Genomic DNA, 18,944 nt, shown 5'->3' on the forward strand with positions numbered 1-18,944 from the left:
CTCGTTCCGATCTCCGCCACTGCCCCCGCAAGCCGCCAGGGGGCGCACCAGCCCAGGAGCGATGGCGGGAGGGGCGGGGCTCTGAGCAGGCCACGCCCCCTCTTAAGGGGACAGCGCCCCCCGGCCCCTGCCCCACCGCCGGGACCTCCGCGCTCCTCAGCTCCGATAGGCTGCGGGGCCGCCCGATCAGGCATCCTGATTGGGTGCACACTCGACTTCCCTCGTCCTGATTGGCTGAGTCACCTGCAGCCTTATGTCTCTTCATCCTGATTGGCTGGCGCCTCGTCTCTCCTCATCCTGATTGGCTGGCGCTCCTGTGAGGCCGCTGTGGGGCTGCCCCCCAACAGGTGGGTGGGCTGGGGGCTGCCCCCCAGCTTGGGCCACCCCAGCGCCCTCCAGCCGCAGCCGTGGCACCCGCCGGGCAAGCCCTGGCCCAGCCCCACTCTGGGGAGAGAAACTCCGGTTTTGGTCAATGCTTCCGTTGGCCAAGCCAGGCCAAGCTCCATCACAGCCATGGTCCGGCTGGGGCTTGGCCACTGCGCTGGGGACATCAGGAGCCACCAGGAACCAGCGGCGAGAAGGCAGTTTTTCACCCCAAAACACACCAAAAAATCTCCAAAATGGAGAACTGCATCTACCGTCACACAGCCCATCACTGTCACCCACCGCCCCAGGACCCGCCACCTTCTGCCACCACCCCTCTCCCCACCTTCACACAGCGTGGATGACCCCCCCCCCCAGAGCTACCAGATTCTGGCATCACCCCCAGTTTTGCTATTTTTTGGGGGGGAGCCACCAGCGGGTACAACATCACCCCTGAACCCCCAATTCCGCTCTTTTTTGTGAGTGGGTGACTACCAGCTGGTGCCACACCCCCATCATGGTCTTTTTTGGGGGGCTCTGGCCATGTTTCCCCATAGCCGTGCAGATACGGGGGTCCCACTGCCCATCACGGCCCCACCCCGAGCACCCCTAAAGCCAGGGAGGATGACCCCCCTAAACCTGGGGGGTGAAAGAAGCCCTGGAGGGGGGCTGTTGGGGCTCTTGTGTGGAGGAGCTGTGCATGGGAAGGGGGGGATTGGAGCCCCCCGCATTCCCAGCCCCCCCCCCGGCAGCTTTGTTCCCCGGGGGCGGTCCCGGCTTGTGGGGGGTGCGGGGAATCAGGGTGGGGGGGGGGGTCTGGGTGCTGCTGGAGGGGGAAGCGGGAGGGGTGTGGGGGAAATGAAGGGCGGCCGCGGGGCCGGGTGAGGAGGAGCCGGTTTTTACATCCCTTCACGTCAGCCCTTGCCTCATTCCCTCCTTCTCCTTCCTTCCTGCGCACCCAGCGCCGGGCCCGCCGCCGCCCCGGGAGCCATCGGTGAGTCCTGCCTGGGTGTGTGCCCCCCCCGGGAACGGGAGATCCCACACACCCCCCAAAAACACCATCAGTCCGCAGACGGGGCCATCGCCGTGACCCCCCCGCCCCCTTTCCCAGCCACGGAGACGGGAGCGATGGCGCCGGGAGGGACCCGGGGCCCTTGGGGGGGGGTCCCGCTCCGCACATGGATCCGAACCCCCCCCTTCCCCCTCTCGCCGTGTCGCCACTCGCAAACTTTCTCCGTGAGGCCGAAAAAGTTGGTTTTTATTTTATTTTGGGAGGGGGGTCCCGGCTCCCGGCCGCGGGGTCGGGACCTGTTGAGGGAGGGAGAGGCGGCGGCCCCCCCAAGGATGTGTCGCCCCCCGCCCCGGGTTGCGCTTTGCGCGGGCGGTCTCGGGGAACCGGGGGATCCCCCCTTGGGATAATGCGGCTTTGGGGGCGCCGAGAGTGGGTTGGGGGTCGGGGGGGTGGCCGAGCAGCACCCTGGGGCCCCCCTCCCCCACTGCCACCCGTCCTTCTCGCGGGGGGTGGGAGATAAGGGGGAAAAGCTGGGGGCGTCCTGCTTGCTCCCGAAGTCTGGGGACAGTTCGCAGGTGCTGGGGTCCGGCTTGGGGAGGTCTGTCCCGACTGTGCCCCCCGTATCCGTAGCGATGGAGGTTGAGTGCCACGGGGGGCGGCGGAGGAGGGGGCTGAAATGAACGGGGGAGGGGGTGACCTTGCGGGGAGGAAGTGACCCTGCGGGGACCGTCCTGGCCCGTCCGGCACCGGGCCGGGCCCGCTGGCGCGTTCCGTCCGGGATTTCCTGGTGTCGGGGCCGCTCGATGCCCCCGGCAGGGTCTGGGTCTGAGGACGCGGGACCGGGGGGGGAGAGGGGCTCACCCGGGACGGCCTGGCTGTGGCTCTCTTTTCATCAACAGGATGCGGCGGTTGAATTAGTCATAATTAATTAATTAGTCAATCATTAGTAGTTTCTTTGTAAGCAGCCCAGAGGAGGTGGAGTGGGGGGCAGCATCGCACAGCCCATCGCACCCAACCCCACCAGCTCTGGCCTCGGCTCGGTGTCCCCGGTGTCCCCAATTGGAACCAGCCTTACCCAGCTCCAGACACCCCCGTGTCCATCCCGTCTCCTCCAACCAGCGGGCCGGCCACAGCCATGGCACCAGTGTGTCCGAGGCTGGAGCAAGACCCCAGACCCATGTTGTTCCTGGGGTCAGGGCTCTCACTGTCCCCTTTGGTGGCTCTGGGGGTCACCAGCTCCTTCAGCTTTTGTGAAGGGACCCCCCTTCTGCCACCCCTGAGTGACAGTCCCCCACCTCTGTCCCAGGGTCATCACCCTCACCAGAGCCATCACAACAGGGTCCAGGTCACATCCCAGCCAGGCTGGGCTCCTCTTCAGTGAGGAGGCTCCATTAGCACTCTTTTTGAACAATCATCACGTTATATCCCTGAAACCTGGTAAATTAGATCACAGCAACTTGATCTCTGCTGCACCCTGGGGAACATTCCCAGCCCGCACCAGGGAGGGGTTTTGGGGGCTCTAATGTGGGTATCGGGTGGGAGGAGTAGGGACATCTTAGCCAGAGCCCAAGGAGCTGCACTCCTCTTGTTCCTTTGGGTATGGTTTAAGCACTGGGCAAGTGTCCATAGCTGGTTTTGTTGGACTGCAACACAAAAGGTTCTTCATTGATAAAGGAGTTCAGGACCCCCGGTGTGGGGAGGGGTGAGCTGGCTATGGGACCGGCAGCACGGGGGCTTTGTACCGCAGGGAACGGGAGCCAGGGTGCTGCCCACACTCCTTGTGTTTGTTTTACATTTATTCTTTGTTGAGAAGAGGGCCCTGGTTCCCCATCTGGGTGTCCTGTGGGGCCTCCCTGGTGTCCTGTGGGGCCAGGACCGGGGCAAGGGCTTTCCCCCCCCAAAAAACCCATTTCTGTTGAAATCAGGAGGCAGTGGGTGGAATGTGTGGGCCGGTGGGGCAGGGTGCTCTTGCTGGAGTGACCTGGAGAGAAGCATGATTATAAGTTTTCCTGGCCCTTTACTCCCAATGCCTGTCGGTCATCTGAGTGACAGTGAAGGGTTTCCAGTCAGAATAAAGAGAAGCAGCGTGCAAGCTTCTTGCCTAGAAATCTCTTTGTGGAGCTTGCAGCTTCCACTGTGCCCTTGTGCTGTCACCATCCTCTGAATGTTTGCAGAACAATCTCCACAACGTACCAGAGGTGTTTTGGTAAAGGAGGAGTGACCAGAGGGGTGAAGGCTCCTTGGTTTATAGATGCCAGGTCTCCAGGATCACTGGAACATTCCCAACTGGGAAGAAAAGCCTCATCTCCCACCCTTCCTTCCTTCCTTCCTTCCTTCCTTCCTTCCTTCCTTCCTTCCTTCCTTCCTTCCTTCCTTCCTTCCTTCCTTCCTTCCTTCCTTCCTTCCTTCCTTCCTTCCTTCCTTCCTTCCTTCCTTCCTTCCTTCCTTCCTTCCTTCCTTCCTTCCTCGGCCACCTCTAATCTCACAGCAGAGAACATGAGGGAGAGAGTCAGTGTCTGGATTGCTCTTCAGTGTAGGGAAAGAGAAACTTAGGGGAAGTTCATGTGAAACTCCACAGGCCTTGCTCCTGGGATAAAGGAGATCGCTGGGTGACGGGGAGCAGCAGGATCTGGGCAAGGGCAGTCAGATCAAGGTGTGTTCTGCAGCCCAGGGGCATCACAGTTATTGGCTTAAATAACCCAAGACATAATTCTTCATTTGAAACAGTCAATGTCCTCCTTGGGGCTGGGGTCTGCAAGGGTTCTGTGCAAGTCTGCAGCAGTGAGATGGGGAACAAGAGCTGAGGGGTCTTGTGGGCAGCAAGCTGGAGGGTCTGAGGTGGCAGGACCCAGGGGGGGTCCCGGGGCAGTGGCTGGCGGGGCAGGGGCTCTGGGGGATTGTCACTGGGATTAGTGATGCACAAATTGTACTGGAAGAGGTGAATGGGAAACCAGTGAGATTCTGGATTGCCCAAAAAGTGGCACTTGCTTTGCAGAAGCAGCACAGGGGAGGGGCAGGCCAGCACAGTGTTGGTGACATGTCCTGGGTGGCTGAGTAGGGACCTAGAAAGGAAGAAACACTGTGATTGTTCTTCACCTTACAAGGTTAAAAATTTACAGAATCAACCACAAATTGGACCTGAGCATTTCTGGGGCAAGGAGCTTTGGGACACAGTGCTGATGGGGGGGCTGCAGCTTCTGGTGGGGAGCAGGGGGGACAGTGCTGCTGGAGATGCCCCCAGGCAGGGGCTGAGGCAGGGGCTGTCACTGCATGAGCCATGGGGAGGGGTCCAACATGGGCATGGCAGCAGTTCAGGGTCCTCTGGCGAAGAGGAGAGGAGCTATAGGGAATGCTGGTGAGGACAGGGGTGGCAGCAGAGACGTGTTGGTGGAGAATGTTTAATAACGGGAACCCTCATGGCTTTTTTTTTTTGTTTTGATCTATTCCCGAGTGGGCCCAGGGGTTGGAGGCTCCAGTGCTACAGGGAGAGATGTGGCTCCCAGTGGGTGTTTAATGGATACAGACTGATGGAAAGGAGGAAACTTGACCCAAGTCAAACCTCTTCTTCACTCCTTCCCCTCTCCTTGTCGAGTCCCCCCAGCATGGGAGCAGGCGGGGAGTGGGGGCACAAAGGAGTTTGACTAAGAGGGAAATATCAGCCAGTCCTTTAAAGGCTTCATCTCAGCACAGCAGTTTGGGGAAGGACGTGTTTGAGCTGGGGGAGCAGCACGTGGACACGTTCATTGTTTTACTTCCACATCTTGGGTACACGGAGCCACGTTTCTGCTCAGCGCCGGACGGGCGTGCAGGGTGGTGGGAGCTGGAGGGGAATGTCATGGGGAGACCACCAAGAGCTGGAGCAGAGATCAACCTCTGGGGTCTGCTGATGTCCCTCCCTGGGAATGGCTGTGTCCCACAGCCAGCACGGTGGCAGGGCTGGGTTTGTCCCCTGGCTGGGGAAGAGCTGGGATTGCCCCAGCCAGGGAAAGCCCCCCAGGGCTGGAGCCCCCCCATGGGGCACCTGGCAAGAGGGAGGAAGGACAGGCAGGGCTGCGGGAGGAAGAGTGCTCAGCAGCTGACTCTAAATTTATCTTTCCTGTTTCTTTCAGCCTTGTCTTGTGTCCGTGCTGTGAGGGGCTGGGTCACTTCTCCCCTCCCTGCCCTTTCTGGTCACTGCTCCGTGCTCTCCAGCTCCTAACGAGCTCCCTGTCCTTCCCCTGCTTTTTCTGTCAAAGCTGTCATTCTGTCAGTGCTCCCTGGCCTCTGCTTTTCCCTTTCTTCACCCTTGGTCTGTTCTCCCAGCCCTGTGCCAATCCTGGGGTCTCAGGGCCCTTTCAGCAGGCTTGGGGACAGCCCCTGGCCGGGGGTGTCAGACGCTGGGCTGGGGCATCCCAATGTCCCCATGTATTCTGGTAGGTATTCCAGGAGCTGGATCCCATTCCTGCCAGGACACACACACACAGGGACTCTGGCACCCTCCTCCCTCAGGGAGGACTTTCCACTCTCCATGCTGACCCTTTGACCATCTGAAACAGGGGCACCACGAGATCTCAACTTTGACATCTCCCTGCCCTGTGCCAGTTGCAGTCTTGGGGGCTTTTTGAACCATCTGAGAGATGACATTTTCAGGCAGACACCAACCTCGCTCCTCAGTGTGCCCCTCAGATGTTGGTGTTCATTCTCCTGTGCTGTGCTCACCTCACTCTGGGTCCACCAGCTCATTGCCAGCTTCTGGTGCAGACCCAGGGCTGGGGTTTGTGGGGACAGGACAGGTGCTCTCCAGAGAAAAAACCCTTTCTAGAACACAGAACTGAAAGAGCTCTTTCTGCTGGTGGTGCTCAGCCTCTGTGCTGAATTTCCTCTCCTCCTTCCCCATTTCATGCCTTGGCCGTTCAGCTTGTGGAGCCCACTGGGGTAATTGGGGAACTCGTCTGCAGAGAGCCAGCCTTGATTTATGGGAGCTGGAGTGGTTTGGGTTCATTCTGTGATTATCAACAAGGGACACATATATAAGCAAATTATTTCAACAGCTGAATATTCTGTATATTTATAGGATTTTCTTGCTGTAAGAAGAAGGAGTAGACAGTACAGTGGACTGTGATGGAAAAGGGGACTGGGGTGGTGCCATCCATCCATTATCCCTCTGCCAGGGGCCTCCTGTGTGCAGATGTGTCCCACACCAGCTCGAGTGCCACTGCCCCAGCCACCTCCAGCCAGGTTCCCAGTCCAGGGATTTTTTTTTCCTTTAATGACAAATTTCAGTATTTTGGGCCAGACTTTGTGTTTCTGGGGCTCAGGACCAGGGCAGGGCACACAGAGGGAGTTCATGGTATGTGGGCACTGGGGGGCTAGAAACCTCTTTTAGCTGAGCTCTGAGGAGCTGAAAGCAAGGGAGCTGTCTGGGGGTGTCTGCTCCTTTCCTGACAGATCCCCAGGCACAACCTGAGCTGGGATTTCATCAAGAGTCCCTCCCATCCCAAACCACTTTGCAAACACATCTTGTTCAGCTGCTCAGAAGAGGATCTGAAACCCTCCTGGCTTGCAGAGCTGGAAGTACCATGGTGTTCACAGCTGCCAGGACTGCCCCTGAAAGGATGCCACACATCCAGGATCACTGTTAGGGCAAAAATCCTCCTTCCCCTCCAGCCTTGGACTTTTCCCTGCCAGTTGGGCTAAAGTTGGGGTCCATTGGTTACCCCTCCCCTGCACCAGGAGGGGTAACATCAGAGGGGGGGCTCGGAGGGGCATTTCCCAGCCCATTGTTGAAGGGAAGATTGAGTTTGTCAGCACCTCACTCCCAGCCCTCAGCTGCTGTTGGGGATTTCTGGCTGTGTGTGTACCCGGGCAGTCCCTGTTCCTCCACCCAGGCAGCCCCAGGGCTGCTCTCCTGCCCAGGCCTGGGCAACCTGCACATGGGAATATCAAACATAGATGAGAAGTGTTCCCAAGGATATGGGCAGCTTTCAGAAGGGAGACTGCCCTCCAGTTGCAGGCGGTCTTCCCTCCATCCTCCTACCCCAAGAGGTCACTTCACATCCCACCAGGCACCTCCTGTGCCCCTCACAGCTCCTGTTTATCACATTATTGGGTGTTTTCCCCCTTTTACAACCAGCCAGCAGGTTACACACACAAGGATGCTTGAGCTCCTGCTTGTTGGTTTATCTGACTTCCAGCCATTTTTATTGCTCAGTTTATCATTAACCCCCAGCACGGGGGATGCTGAGAGGGGGGCTGCTGAATGACTGTGGTCCAGGCTTGGGGTACTGAGGGGGTGAAGACCCTCAGCAAGGCCCCATCTGATGTCTCCTTACTGGGGGGTCTGTGGGTGCTGCAGTCAGAAAGGGGTTTGGGATTCACAGGGGGCTGTGCTGGGCACCTACCCATTCTTCACCCCCCCAGCACCCACCCACCCTTTGCTCAAAATCAGGCCCCAGTTTTGTGTCCATCACCACCATCCCTCATCTTTCTCTGCAGGGTTAAGGGGTGACCCACATCTCTGTTTGCCTTCCACGGCCACACTGGTTCCTTGCTCCCTGGTTTTTCCCTCAGCACAGCATGGTGGCTTTTCATCTGGGGGAGCTGATACCCAGGCTGGACTCTCCCAGAGCCACTTGGAGCAGAATTTAATTTACTTTTTTTTACATATCTGTGTGTGTGATCACTGGGAGAGGTATTTTTAAAAGTAACTCAGCGTCTCTTTCAGGGAGTTAGCAGAGAGCAGATTTATTTTCTGCTGTGCTGAGAATTAACTCCCCTTTTCTTCCTCTTCCCTCTGCCCCCGCTGGAAAGAGAGAGAATGCAGAAAAGAAGAAAGGATTTACATTGTGGTGGTGATTGGCACAGGCTGTGAATGAGAGGTCATTTCATCTGGCTGTTTCTTTTCAAGCGCTCTTTTTTCCATGCACACTGTATTCAGGCTGGGAGCATTCTTTCTTTTCAAAGCTTCTCTGTCTGTCTCTCTCTTCCCCCTCCTTTATTTTTCATCCCTTTTCTTTACTTTTGCTGTCCTTTCATTCTGTTTTTCTCCACCCCCTTGGGGCTCCATTTTTTTCTTTCCTCTTTCCTCTATTCAGTTCCTTTTTTTTTTTTTTCTTCTCACATCTTTTCTGAAAAGCTCTTCTATTTTGGGAGAGGAAAGGGAGTATGTTGGAGAGAAGTCGTTGCAGCAAGGAGGAACTTGAAAGTCTTTTTTTCCCCTGTTTATTTCACTTTAAAGCAAAAAAAAACTGTTTTCCAAGGGAGAGCTGGGTTTCTGTGCAGAGGCTTTGAGGGGTGGCTGGGCTGGGATTTCTCCCTGCTCCTCATCACAAACACCATCCATGCCAAACTGCCCAGAGCCCCATGAGGCGTGGGGAGCTCTGGAGTCAGGGGTGGTTTCAGTGGGGCTGTAGGAGCAGGAGCAGCCCCTCGTCTCAGTCTGGGCTCACCCCACACCTTTGGTCACCAGTTCCTTGTGTCTGGTCACTGTTTCTGTCACTGGGGCTCCTGTGTGAGTCAGCAGCAGCAGTTTGGGTCATGGCGTGACAATAAGGTCTGGAACAAGAGCCCAAGAGCCTGGTGACACTGGAAGGAGGATGGGGACAGAGAGGCCACACCTGGGTTATTTTGAGGGGGAATGTTATCCTTGAGTGGCCTCTGGGAAGGGTGGGATGTGCTGGGTCCCCAGGGTGCCTGCTGGCCATGGACAGGCACTGTGTCAGGTCTGGGGGATGTGGGGCTTTGGAGCACTGGAGGTCCCCATGGGTTCAGGTGGTCCCATGGCAGGAAGGGTCTCATACACATCCCAAAGTCCACAGTGACAGCAGCCAGGTCTCAAGGGAACATGCTGATCCCTGAGCTGTTGCTCCCCAGGTTTGGTGCCACCCTCGAGCAGAGCTGCCTGGGCACATGGGCTGCCAGCCAGCTCCAGGCTTGGGCTCTGTGGTCTCCTGAGTTGTGCTGAGGCTCCTGAGTGGTCCCTGGGTCCCCCGGGCAGTGACTGCCAGGGGTTTGCTCCAGGAGCTGAGGTCTGGTGAATCTCACCGTCTGGGCTGTGGCTCCGCTGGTCCATGGTCAGTGGTGTCCTGAGGAGCCTTCCCTGGTCCCCTGGCCCTGCATGGGAAAGTAGGGAGGGCCTTGCCAAAGTGCAGGAATGTCATCCTCAGGATGGTGACTGCAGGGCCAGGGCACGGGCAGGGATCCCAATCCCTCATTTGGGTGGCAGAGGGAGCGGAGGGGCCGGTGGCACATGGCATTCCTGAAGTCAGCGTTTTTTTATTTAAAGTGAGATTCAGATAATTGTAACCCCAAGACAGAGAAGGCATTGTAGAAGATGAAAAGGGAGAGAGAAAGAAAGGAAGCAAAGGACAGAGGTTTGGAACAGGGAGGGAGATTAGGAGATAGATGAAAGAGAGAGGAGAAAGATAAGAGGGAGAGAGGGGACAGATCTCCGGCGCGAGATGGGCGTTGCCAGGGAAACGGGGAGAATGAGGGAGCGAGGGAGGGATGGAGGAGGGATGGAGGAGCTGGGGGTGCTGGGGGCGGGGAGCAAGGGAGGGATGGAGGAGCAGAGGGATGGAGGAGTGGAGGAGCAGAGCAGTGGAGGGATGGAGGTGGGAAGTGTATTTTCAGCAGAGGGAGGAACAGGAGAGGGATGTCCTGGGTCAGCCTGTCTGCTGTGGCACCACAGCAGCACTGGGGTCACAGCTCTGTCCCCGCATGGTGACCAGCTCTGCCATCTGGGACAAGAACCTCCAACAGAAACATCTCCAGGGCAGGGCAGGGCTGAGGGTGCCACTCCTGCCCCATCAGCTGTCACATGGGCCTGAACTCGTCATTCTCCCCAGCTTGTTTTTCCACCTAATCTTACTAAAGAATGTAATCATTTTTAGTGTATTGTGCACTGCAGCGTGGTACAACATTTAATTCCTCCACCCAGAGCCCTCCACGCCGTGCACAGGGTGTCACATCTGTCTCTCCCTGTCGGGAAGCACATTAATTAGCTTACAGCAAGTGTTTTTTTCTGTTTTCCAGAGAAATCATTAACAAAAGTTTTCCTTAAAAAATGGAGTTAGATACTATCTAATACGGAGACACTGACTGAATGAATTTAGCAGTCGTTTTAGGCTTTTTCCAAACATGGCATTTCTTTGGCAGCAGCAGCACCCCAGCATCCTCTTTCCCTTTTTTTTTTCCCTTTCTTCCTGTTCTTCAGAACTTTGCCTCTTTCTTTAAAGCTTGGTTTATCCGTGTTGGATGTCAGTCTTGAGGACAAACACTCTGGATGGTTTTATGAATAATTTTAGTTGCTTGTTGTGATTTTCAGGGAAAACAATTTTTCTGTTTAGAATTTCTGTGGGGGCTTTGAGCAGCATTATGTGGAAACTTAAAAAAAAAAAAAAAAAAAAAAAAAGATGAAAGAACTGGTTTTCCCTTTATTAAATTTAAATGAAAGCTTCTTTTAAGAAAGGATAAAATAAAATCAAAGGTATTCTCACAAATATTACAGATATGGTGATAAGCCATTTTCTGTTGAAAACTGTTGAGAAGTTTTAACACCCCCCTCGCCCCCCTTTGCCCTCCCCCAAGGCCACCCCAACTTCACACCTCATCTTTGGCTCTGATCTAAGGTTGGGCTCAAGCCCAGAAAAGGAGCTTCCACAGTGGGGGTCCCAGCGTGGGGGTCTCAGAAAGGGAACGTGCAAAGGGGGTCTCACAAAGGGTCCCACAAGGGTGTCCAGCAGCCCCCCAGCCCTGGCAGTGCTGTCTATGGGGTGGGAGCCACCAGAGCTCCGGGGGGTTCTTCTCCCTGGCCGTGGCAGGGCAGGGATGTGGGTTAGGACCCTCAGCCCCCCGGGTTAGGACCCTCAGCCCGGGGTAGGACCCTCAGCCCCCCAGACTTGCCAAGGGGCAGGCGTGAAGCTGAGGAGCTCTGCAGGAGGTGCCGGGAGAGCCCTGTTGTGTGCTCAGGTTGCACCACTGGTTTTCTTTTGGGAGGGAACAAGTCCAGAAGGTCCTCCCAGGTGTCTGTTTGTTGGGTTTGTCCCACAGAGGGGTAGAGTTGGCTTGTCACACAGCTGTAAGGGGGTGGAGGTGAGCTGGAGGGGGTAAGGCTGCTGCTGGTGCCAGCTGAGCCTTGGCATTGCTCATGTGCTGACACTTGATGGGGCAGAGATAAGACCAGAGGAGGAGGTTCCTGGCAGGGGGTGCTGGTTCCTGCTGATGGTGCTGAAGGTAAATGTCAGATCCCACGGAGTTTGGGTGCCTTTGGCTCCCTTTCCTGTGGGAAGAGAGGGGAGAGGGAGGCACTGATTGTGAAATAGAGCCTGGTGGCAACAAAGGCCAGGTGGGACAGGGGGAGTGTGGCAATGGAGCTGGGTGAAACAAAAGAGTTCAGACAGGGAAAGGAAATGTGTCCCAAGAGGGACAGCTCTTAATATGGTGCAGTGGTATGGCTGCAAAACTTGAACTCCAAGAAGAAATGTTTTTTTTGAGGGGGGGGGTGAGGAGGACGTTGGGCAAATGCTGCTGAGGGGGCAAGGGGGTGTCTGGTGTAAGAGTCAGAGGCTAAGGACAAGAGGTGAATAGAAGTAAAATCACATGAGGATTTAAAAGCTATGTAAAAAAAAAAAAAAAATACTTATTTCAAGTTCCTAGGGACCTGGAGGTGAGTGAGGAGCTGGTGGAGGCTCTGAGAAGGTGGCCAGAGTGGGCAGAAGCCCCAGGGATGTGCCAAGGCAGAGCTGGGCTCTTCCCATCTGCATTGAGAAAGACAGGAGGAGAAGAGAGATCACACTGAGACAAAACCTCCCCAGAGTGGGAGGAGAAATGCTGAAAGAAAAATGAATTTCACAAGGGAGGGGAGCGGCTGCTGCCACCCTGGGTGTGTCCTGCCCACGAGTGCTGGAGATGGGACACAGGAGTGAAGGGACCAGGAGATGGGGATCAGGAGACCGGGAACATGGCTCAGGTGGCTTTTGGAGGGGATGCCAACAAGTGTGTGTGTGTAGCTCCACGTGAGGGAAAGGTGCAGCCGGGTGAGTGTCTGCATTGGCAAAGGAGCCAGAGAGAGCCTGACCCTGAGCCAGAGGGGTTGGGTGAAGCCAGGAAGGGTCTGGTCCCAGCCACAGCACGTGGCAGGGGCAGCTGAGTTTGGTGAGTGAGACCCTGTCCAGCAGAGCCATGGGAAGGATCTGGAGTCTTGAGACAGGGAGGAAGAGAAGTTGCTCTTGCATTACTGGTGAGACCAGTATTAAGGCACAAGCCTCTCAACAGTGACACAGCTCTTCCTCAGGAATGGATCTGGGTGTTGTGCACAGGGCGCAGGCATGGACTTTGCCCCCACGGAGGGGACAGATAGAGGGCAGGAGGGGAAGGGTGAGCAGAAGAGCACAAAGGCACACGTGCCTCGTGGTGCAGCTCCGTCACTGCCGGGGCCATGCGTGTACTCCAGGAGATTTGAAAGGATCAGTGTGGAAGCAGATTGTAGTGTATATATGGGGGGTTTTCTTCTTTTTTCTTTTCCCCTGAAAAGGCATGAATTTGTTGAAAATGGGGTGATGAAATGCAGCTGTTTGTCAGCAGCCAAGGAGAGATGTGATGAGGAAGGGCTGAAAAGGCGAGCAGCTCCTGGCTGGTGCAGAGCCCAGTGGTGGCAGGAGGGAGCAGAAGCTCCCTGGGGGTGTCAGGGTGTTTCTCTGGAGCTGATGACTTGGCCTGGCTTGGCAGCGAGTTGGGAAACAGCATTTCCAGGAAGCTGCACAGGGAAGCGAGAGTGAGATGTGGAACAGAAGCATCTGTCCTGTTCCCCATGCCCTCCCTGCCCTCCACGTGTCACGTACTGGAGTCTCTGCATTTGATGGAGAAAAGTGCAAACTATTTTGTTTAAGGCAAGGCTTTTATTTTCCTGCTGAGAGCCTGGGGGAGCGGAAGCCATGAGTTACTTTCTTCTAAAAGCCTTTGGTTTAGGGTGGTTGTTCTTAAAACACATCAGTGCTGGGGGCAGGAGCATGTTCTTTCAGCTCCCTTGTCTTCTGGTGCTTGTACCTGGGGGAAAGCACCCAGAGCTGGGCTGAGGGTGTCTGGCTGGCCCCTCCACATTGCTGGTGACTTGGGGGGAGCACTTGGGTCCCTTCTCCCCTCTCTGATCCTGGCAGCTGCTGCAGGACCCCCCATGCAGGATGGGTGTGGCTGCTTGTGGCAAAATCCCTGGGGAAAAATGAGAGCTGAACTGTGCAGGAAGGGACACGCAGTGCATGGGGACATGGGCACTGCCCCAAACCAGGGAGGAGAACCAACCCCAAGACCCAACCGAAAGGCTTTCCCTCTGCTCAGCCTCCTCCAGCTCCTCTCCCGGGCTGGGCAGCAGGATCCCAGCCTCTTCTTCCTCGCCATCCTTCCTCCCACCCCTCCTCCTCCTCCTCCTCCTCCCCCCGCCGCCCTCCCCCGCTCCTCGCTTTGTTCCGCTGCCTCCGCATTTTCCCTCCCCCCTCCCCATCCTTCTCCCTCTATCCACCTCCCCCCACTCTCTTCCTCCTCCTCCTCCTCCCATCCTCTTCCTCCTTCTCCTCCCCCATCCTCTTCTTCCTTCTCCTCCCCCACTCTCTTCCTCATCGTTCTCTTCCTCCCCACTCTCTTCCTCCTCTCCCTCCCCCCCATCCTCTTCCTCCTCCTCTCCTCCCCCATCCTCTTCCTCCTCCTCTCCTCCCCCCATCCTCTTCCTCCTCCTCTCCTCCCCCCATCCTCTTCCTCCTCCTCCCCATCTCCCTACTGTCCCGCAGGGCTCCGCACATGGGCTGCAGCTGAGCCCCTCCCCTCCATTCCTGGCCGCCCCCTCCCACACTCCCACAAGGGAAGGGATTGCCCAGGCAGGCAGGGACACTTGGCTTGGACCTTTCTCCCGCCTGGGCAAAGGCCGGAACCAGAGGCTCGAGGGTGCTGGGCTGAGTCCTTCTCCCCTTTCCCAGGGGGAGATGTCCCAGCAGTGTCCTGGTGTGGGCACAGGGAGGACATGGAGGCCACACTCCTTTCGGGGCCATCCAGCAGGAGCAGGCAGCTGCCTGTGCTCTGCCTGCAGCTGTATTTGCCGAGGTGCTCCAGCAGCTCCTGGGCACGGCGTGGGGCCATGTGGGTGCCGTGGTGAGGGGCAGATCCACTTGGTGACACTGCTGGTGACACGGGTTTCTCCTCGTAGGGAGCGGGTGTTGAGCCCACAGTCGCCTCTCACGCCGTGCAGGCGCTCCTGGGACTGCGACATAATCCGGTTTAGAGTTTATTCCTGTTTTACCTCCCCCATAGGATTCCTCTTTGTTGTAGCTGCAGCAATAATTATATTTAGGAGAACATCCTTCACCGCAGGAGGAAGCAGCAGCCTCCACGCTTGTGTCTGGTGGCAGCTCCCTGCCTGTCCTCACTGGGGCTGCTGGGGGACCCTCACTGCACCCCGACCATGGGGGAGTCCCGGGCAGGGGACCTGTGCTGTGCTCACCCCTTCGGTCTGGGGTTTGCTGGGGACGGCGGTCAGGAAAAGGGGTGCTGCTGGGGCGACCCTCGGCAGGGCAGGGGGGCTGATGCTGTCTCTCTCCCTCCCCAGCCATGGCAGCGTAGGCTGGCGGTGAGAGATGGATCGGTTCAGCGAGTGCGGGACGCAGACGGAGGCCGTGGTGGTGCTGTCCCTGGCACAGGCTGCTGTGCTTGGCCTGGTGTCTGACAATGAGCTGCTGGGGGCCACCATCAGCCCCGACGGGTTCTTCCCCAGGCTGGAGGGGGAATTGCCGGACACTGCCGGGGCCGAGCCCGGGGAGCCGGAGGGTGAGGGACCGGAGGACGAGGCCTTGGAGACAGAGTCCTCCCTGGAGAAGCACGCCCGGAGGAGGAAGCGCCCGCCAGTGAGGTTGGTGCCCAAGGTCAAGAGCGAGAAGACGGAGGAGGAGGAAGAGGAGGAGGAGGAGGTGACGGTGTACGAAGTGACCGTCCCCGGGGAGGAGGAGGAAGAGGAGGAGGAGGAGGGCAAGCAGGAGCATAGCCCCCCACCCCCTGCCCCAGACCCCAGCCCGGAGCAGGCAGTGCAGAGCAGCGCCCTGAGGATGATTGACCTGGGCACCTTCGGCAGGAAGCCCCGGCGGCTGCGGCACCTGCGCCGGCACACGCACCAGGAGCCGGAGGGCACCGAGCGCCGCCCCGGGGGCACCCCCCAGGCTCAGGGTGGCACGGTGGGGGCTCTGCGGACCCGGTGCCCCTTGGAGGTGGGTGCCCTATCCCCCGGCGAGGCCGAGGCCCCCGCACCGGCATCCCCGGAGCCGGTAAAGAGCGAGCAGGTCTCGGGCTGGCAGGAGGCGGGGGAGCTGGAGGCAGCGGGTGCCACCAGCGAGCGCAGCAAGAAGGCTCAGCTGGACCGTCTGGACATCAACGTGCAGATCGATGACTCCTACCTGGTGGAGGCCGGAGACCGGCAGAAGCGCTGGCAGTGCCGCATGTGCGAGAAGTCCTACACGTCCAAGTACAACCTGGTGACCCACATCCTGGGCCACAACGGCATCAAGCCCCACTCCTGCCCGCACTGCAACAAGCTCTTCAAGCAGCCCAGCCACCTGCAGACCCACCTGCTGACCCACCAGGGCACGCGGCCCCACAAGTGCGGGGTGTGCAGCAAAGCCTTCACCCAGACCAGCCACCTGAAGCGGCACATGCTGCTGCACACCGACATCAAGCCCTACAGCTGCCGCTTCTGCGGCCGCGGCTTCGCCTACCCCAGCGAGCTGAAGGCCCACGAGGTGAAGCACCAGAGCGACCGCTGCCACGTCTGCGTGGAGTGCGGGCTGGACTTCTCCACCCTCACCCAGCTGAAGCGGCACCTGGCCACGCACCAGGGCCCCACGCTCTACCAGTGCCTGGAGTGCAACAAGTCCTTCCACTACCGCAGCCAGCTGCAGAACCACATGCTGAAGCACCAGGACGTCCGACCCTTCGTCTGCACGGAGTGCGGGATGGAGTTCAGCCAGATCCACCACCTCAAGCAGCACTCGCTTACCCACAAGGTAGGAGATGGGGCACCCTGAGGGTGCTGCCTGTGCCCTGCCTGACAGAGATGTGCTGGCTGTGGATGCAGGCGCTGGTGGAGAGGGGTGGCCCAGTGCCCCGGGTCCTAGCCAGCCCTGGACCAGCTCAGGCAGGGCTCTCCATCGTGCTCCATGCTGGGCTGGCCTCTGCACGGCAGCCGGCCCGGTCCCCTGGGTGCTCTTTGCTCAGATGCTGCCGCAGCACTGACCCCATACTGGGGTTCTCCAGGAGTAGGAGTGTTTCCAGGGTGGGTGAAATGATGGCACCCAAGGTGAGGCAGGATCCTGCCTGCTGCAGGGGGAATGACCCCTGTGGCAGCACAGGGACGGCCCCAGGATCTCAGCAGTGCAGATGGAGCAGGGAGAGGGGAGCAGTAGGACAGCCACATCTCCCTCTAATCCCTGTGGCCCACCCCAATGACAGTCCCCTAACCTCACCTTAGCAAGGACTGTCTCCCTTAGGTCCCCGCTCCACACAGTGCCCAGCACCACTTGTGTGACCCTCACTCCAATGGGGTCCTTTCAGAGCCCCTGGCAGCACCATGCCCTGTGCCCCCAGCGCGGGGCTGGGCTCTGCCCCTGCCCACAGCTCTCAAACCCCTGGCAGGGTGTGAAGGAGTTCAAGTGCGAGGTGTGCGGGCGGGAGTTCACGCTGCAGGCCAACATGAAGCGGCACATGCTGATCCACACCAGCGTCCGGCCCTACCAGTGCCACATCTGCTTCAAGACCTTCGTGCAGAAGCAGACGCTCAAGACCCACATGATTGTGCACTCACCAGTGAAGCCCTTCAAATGCAAGGTACGGGCAGGGGCTCGGGGGGGGAGAGCAGACCCTGGGGGGTGATCACGGGCTGGGGTGTGCTGGGCTCCATAGACTTGGCTCGTCCTCCCTCGCATGCAGCACAGCAGTTTTGTGGTGCCTCCCTCTGTTCACATGGGCAAACAGCTCATCTGGGCTCCCTGGCACAGGGCAGGACAGACGGTTCCTCACAGCATCCCTGAGGCCTCCCAGGGCAGAGCAGGAGGAGGGAAGGGGCCCCACTGCTCTTGGGAGTTGTTGGGACCCCAGGAGCAAGGTTTGCCCTGGAAAAGCCATGTGCCCGTGGCAGCTCTGGCCACGGCAGGCAAGCAGCCAGCACTGCCCACCCTGTCTGATGGTGGGAACGGTCTGGTGGCAGGTCTGCAGCAAGTCCTTCAACCGCATGTACAACCTGCTGGGCCACATGCACCTGCACGCCGGCAGCAAGCCCTTCAAGTGTCCCTACTGCTCCAGCAAGTTCAACCTGAAGGGCAACCTCAGCCGGCACATGAAGGTCAAGCACGGGGTGATGGACATCAGCCTGGACAGCCAAGGTGGGTGCAGGTTGTGCTGCGGGATGAGTTCTTCCCCACCACGGTGGCTGCAGGAGCAGGGCTCTGCTGTGGCCCAGCAGAACTGCAGCTCCTGGGGGGCTTTGGGCTCTAAACCCAGGGAGGGGGTTGCTGCTGGCTCTGGACCTTAGTGCCAGTCTGTCATTGGGTGTCCCCATGCTGAACCGTAGATCCCATGATGGAGCTGTCTGGGCCGACCACACCGAGCTGGATGGGCAGCAGGAGATGGATGACTTCGAGGAGGAGAACTCTTACGGCTATGGGGGAGTGGGCAACCCCCCGGATGAGCATGCCCTGACCCAGCAGGCCATGAAGGAGATGGCGTACTACAACATGTTGTAGCTGAGGCTGGAGGGTGCTGCCGGGGGGCTGCTGCCCTTGGCGGGGTGAAGGAGCCGCTGCCGGGGGGCTGGCACCATCCCGGGAGGCTCCAGCCCGGCTTGGACGAGACAGGGATGGGTGGGGGGCAGAGGCAGGAGCTGGGTGGCACAGCAAGGCAGAGCCTGGAGAGCCCCAGCTGAGCTCTCGCCATCACCCAGCCCCTTCCCTCCTCCCAGGGAGCTCCGGTGGCTCCCCTGCCCCTTGCTCTGCCCCACGGCGGGGGGCAAGCTGGGACCCTTGCCCCTCCTGCAGCCCCCGCCAAGCTGCAGGCAGGGGAAGGTAGGTCCCAGGCTCCGAGGAGCATTACTGATTGTTCTACCTCCTGGTGCAGCCCGGTTCCCTGGGGGGCAGAAGCCCCCCTGCCTGCCGTGGGAGGGGGTTTGCCTTTCCCAGTGTCTCCGTCCCACCCTGGCACGGGCACAGTGGCTGCACGGGGCTGGGGGGGCACACACAGAACAGAATATTTTCTTACAAACTAGTGTCAAAGCTCAGCAGATGCAGGGGGCTCCAGGTGTGGAGCAGCTGCAGCGAGCGCAGTATTTAAAGGCCGGCAAACCCTGTTCACCTTGAGCAAATTATGGTATTTTGAAAGTAATTTATTTTTTTCAGACGTGCCGCGTGGTTGGATTTATCTTTTCACTGAGTTCAGTTTCCTTCAACCAATGTGCTTTGTAAACTTGTGTGATGTGTGTGGTCTGTGGGGTGGGCTGGGGACCCCCATGCTGGTTCCACACCTTCCCTGCCTCGGGGTGGGGACCGGGCAGGACCCACAGCATTGCTCT

General features: G+C 58.5%; 1 protein-coding gene across 1 annotated transcript; it reads left to right on the forward strand.

Annotated features, from left to right (window-relative positions):
* Positions 1 to 1,298: 1,298 nt before the first annotated feature.
* Positions 1,299 to 18,830, forward strand: ZNF710 (zinc finger protein 710). Its single transcript, XM_030456790.1, is given in 6 exon segments — positions 1,299 to 1,357; positions 14,946 to 16,389; positions 17,018 to 17,209; positions 17,589 to 17,763; positions 17,952 to 17,972; positions 17,975 to 18,830. Coding segments are annotated over 5 exon segments (1,953 nt in total). The 5' UTR covers positions 1,299 to 1,357; positions 14,946 to 14,973; the 3' UTR covers positions 18,124 to 18,830.
* The last annotated feature ends 114 nt before the right edge of the window (positions 18,831 to 18,944 follow it).

This window comes from Calypte anna, chromosome 10, assembly GCF_003957555.1.
Source record: "Calypte anna isolate BGI_N300 chromosome 10, bCalAnn1_v1.p, whole genome shotgun sequence".
Taxonomy (NCBI): Eukaryota; Metazoa; Chordata; class Aves; order Apodiformes; family Trochilidae; genus Calypte; species Calypte anna.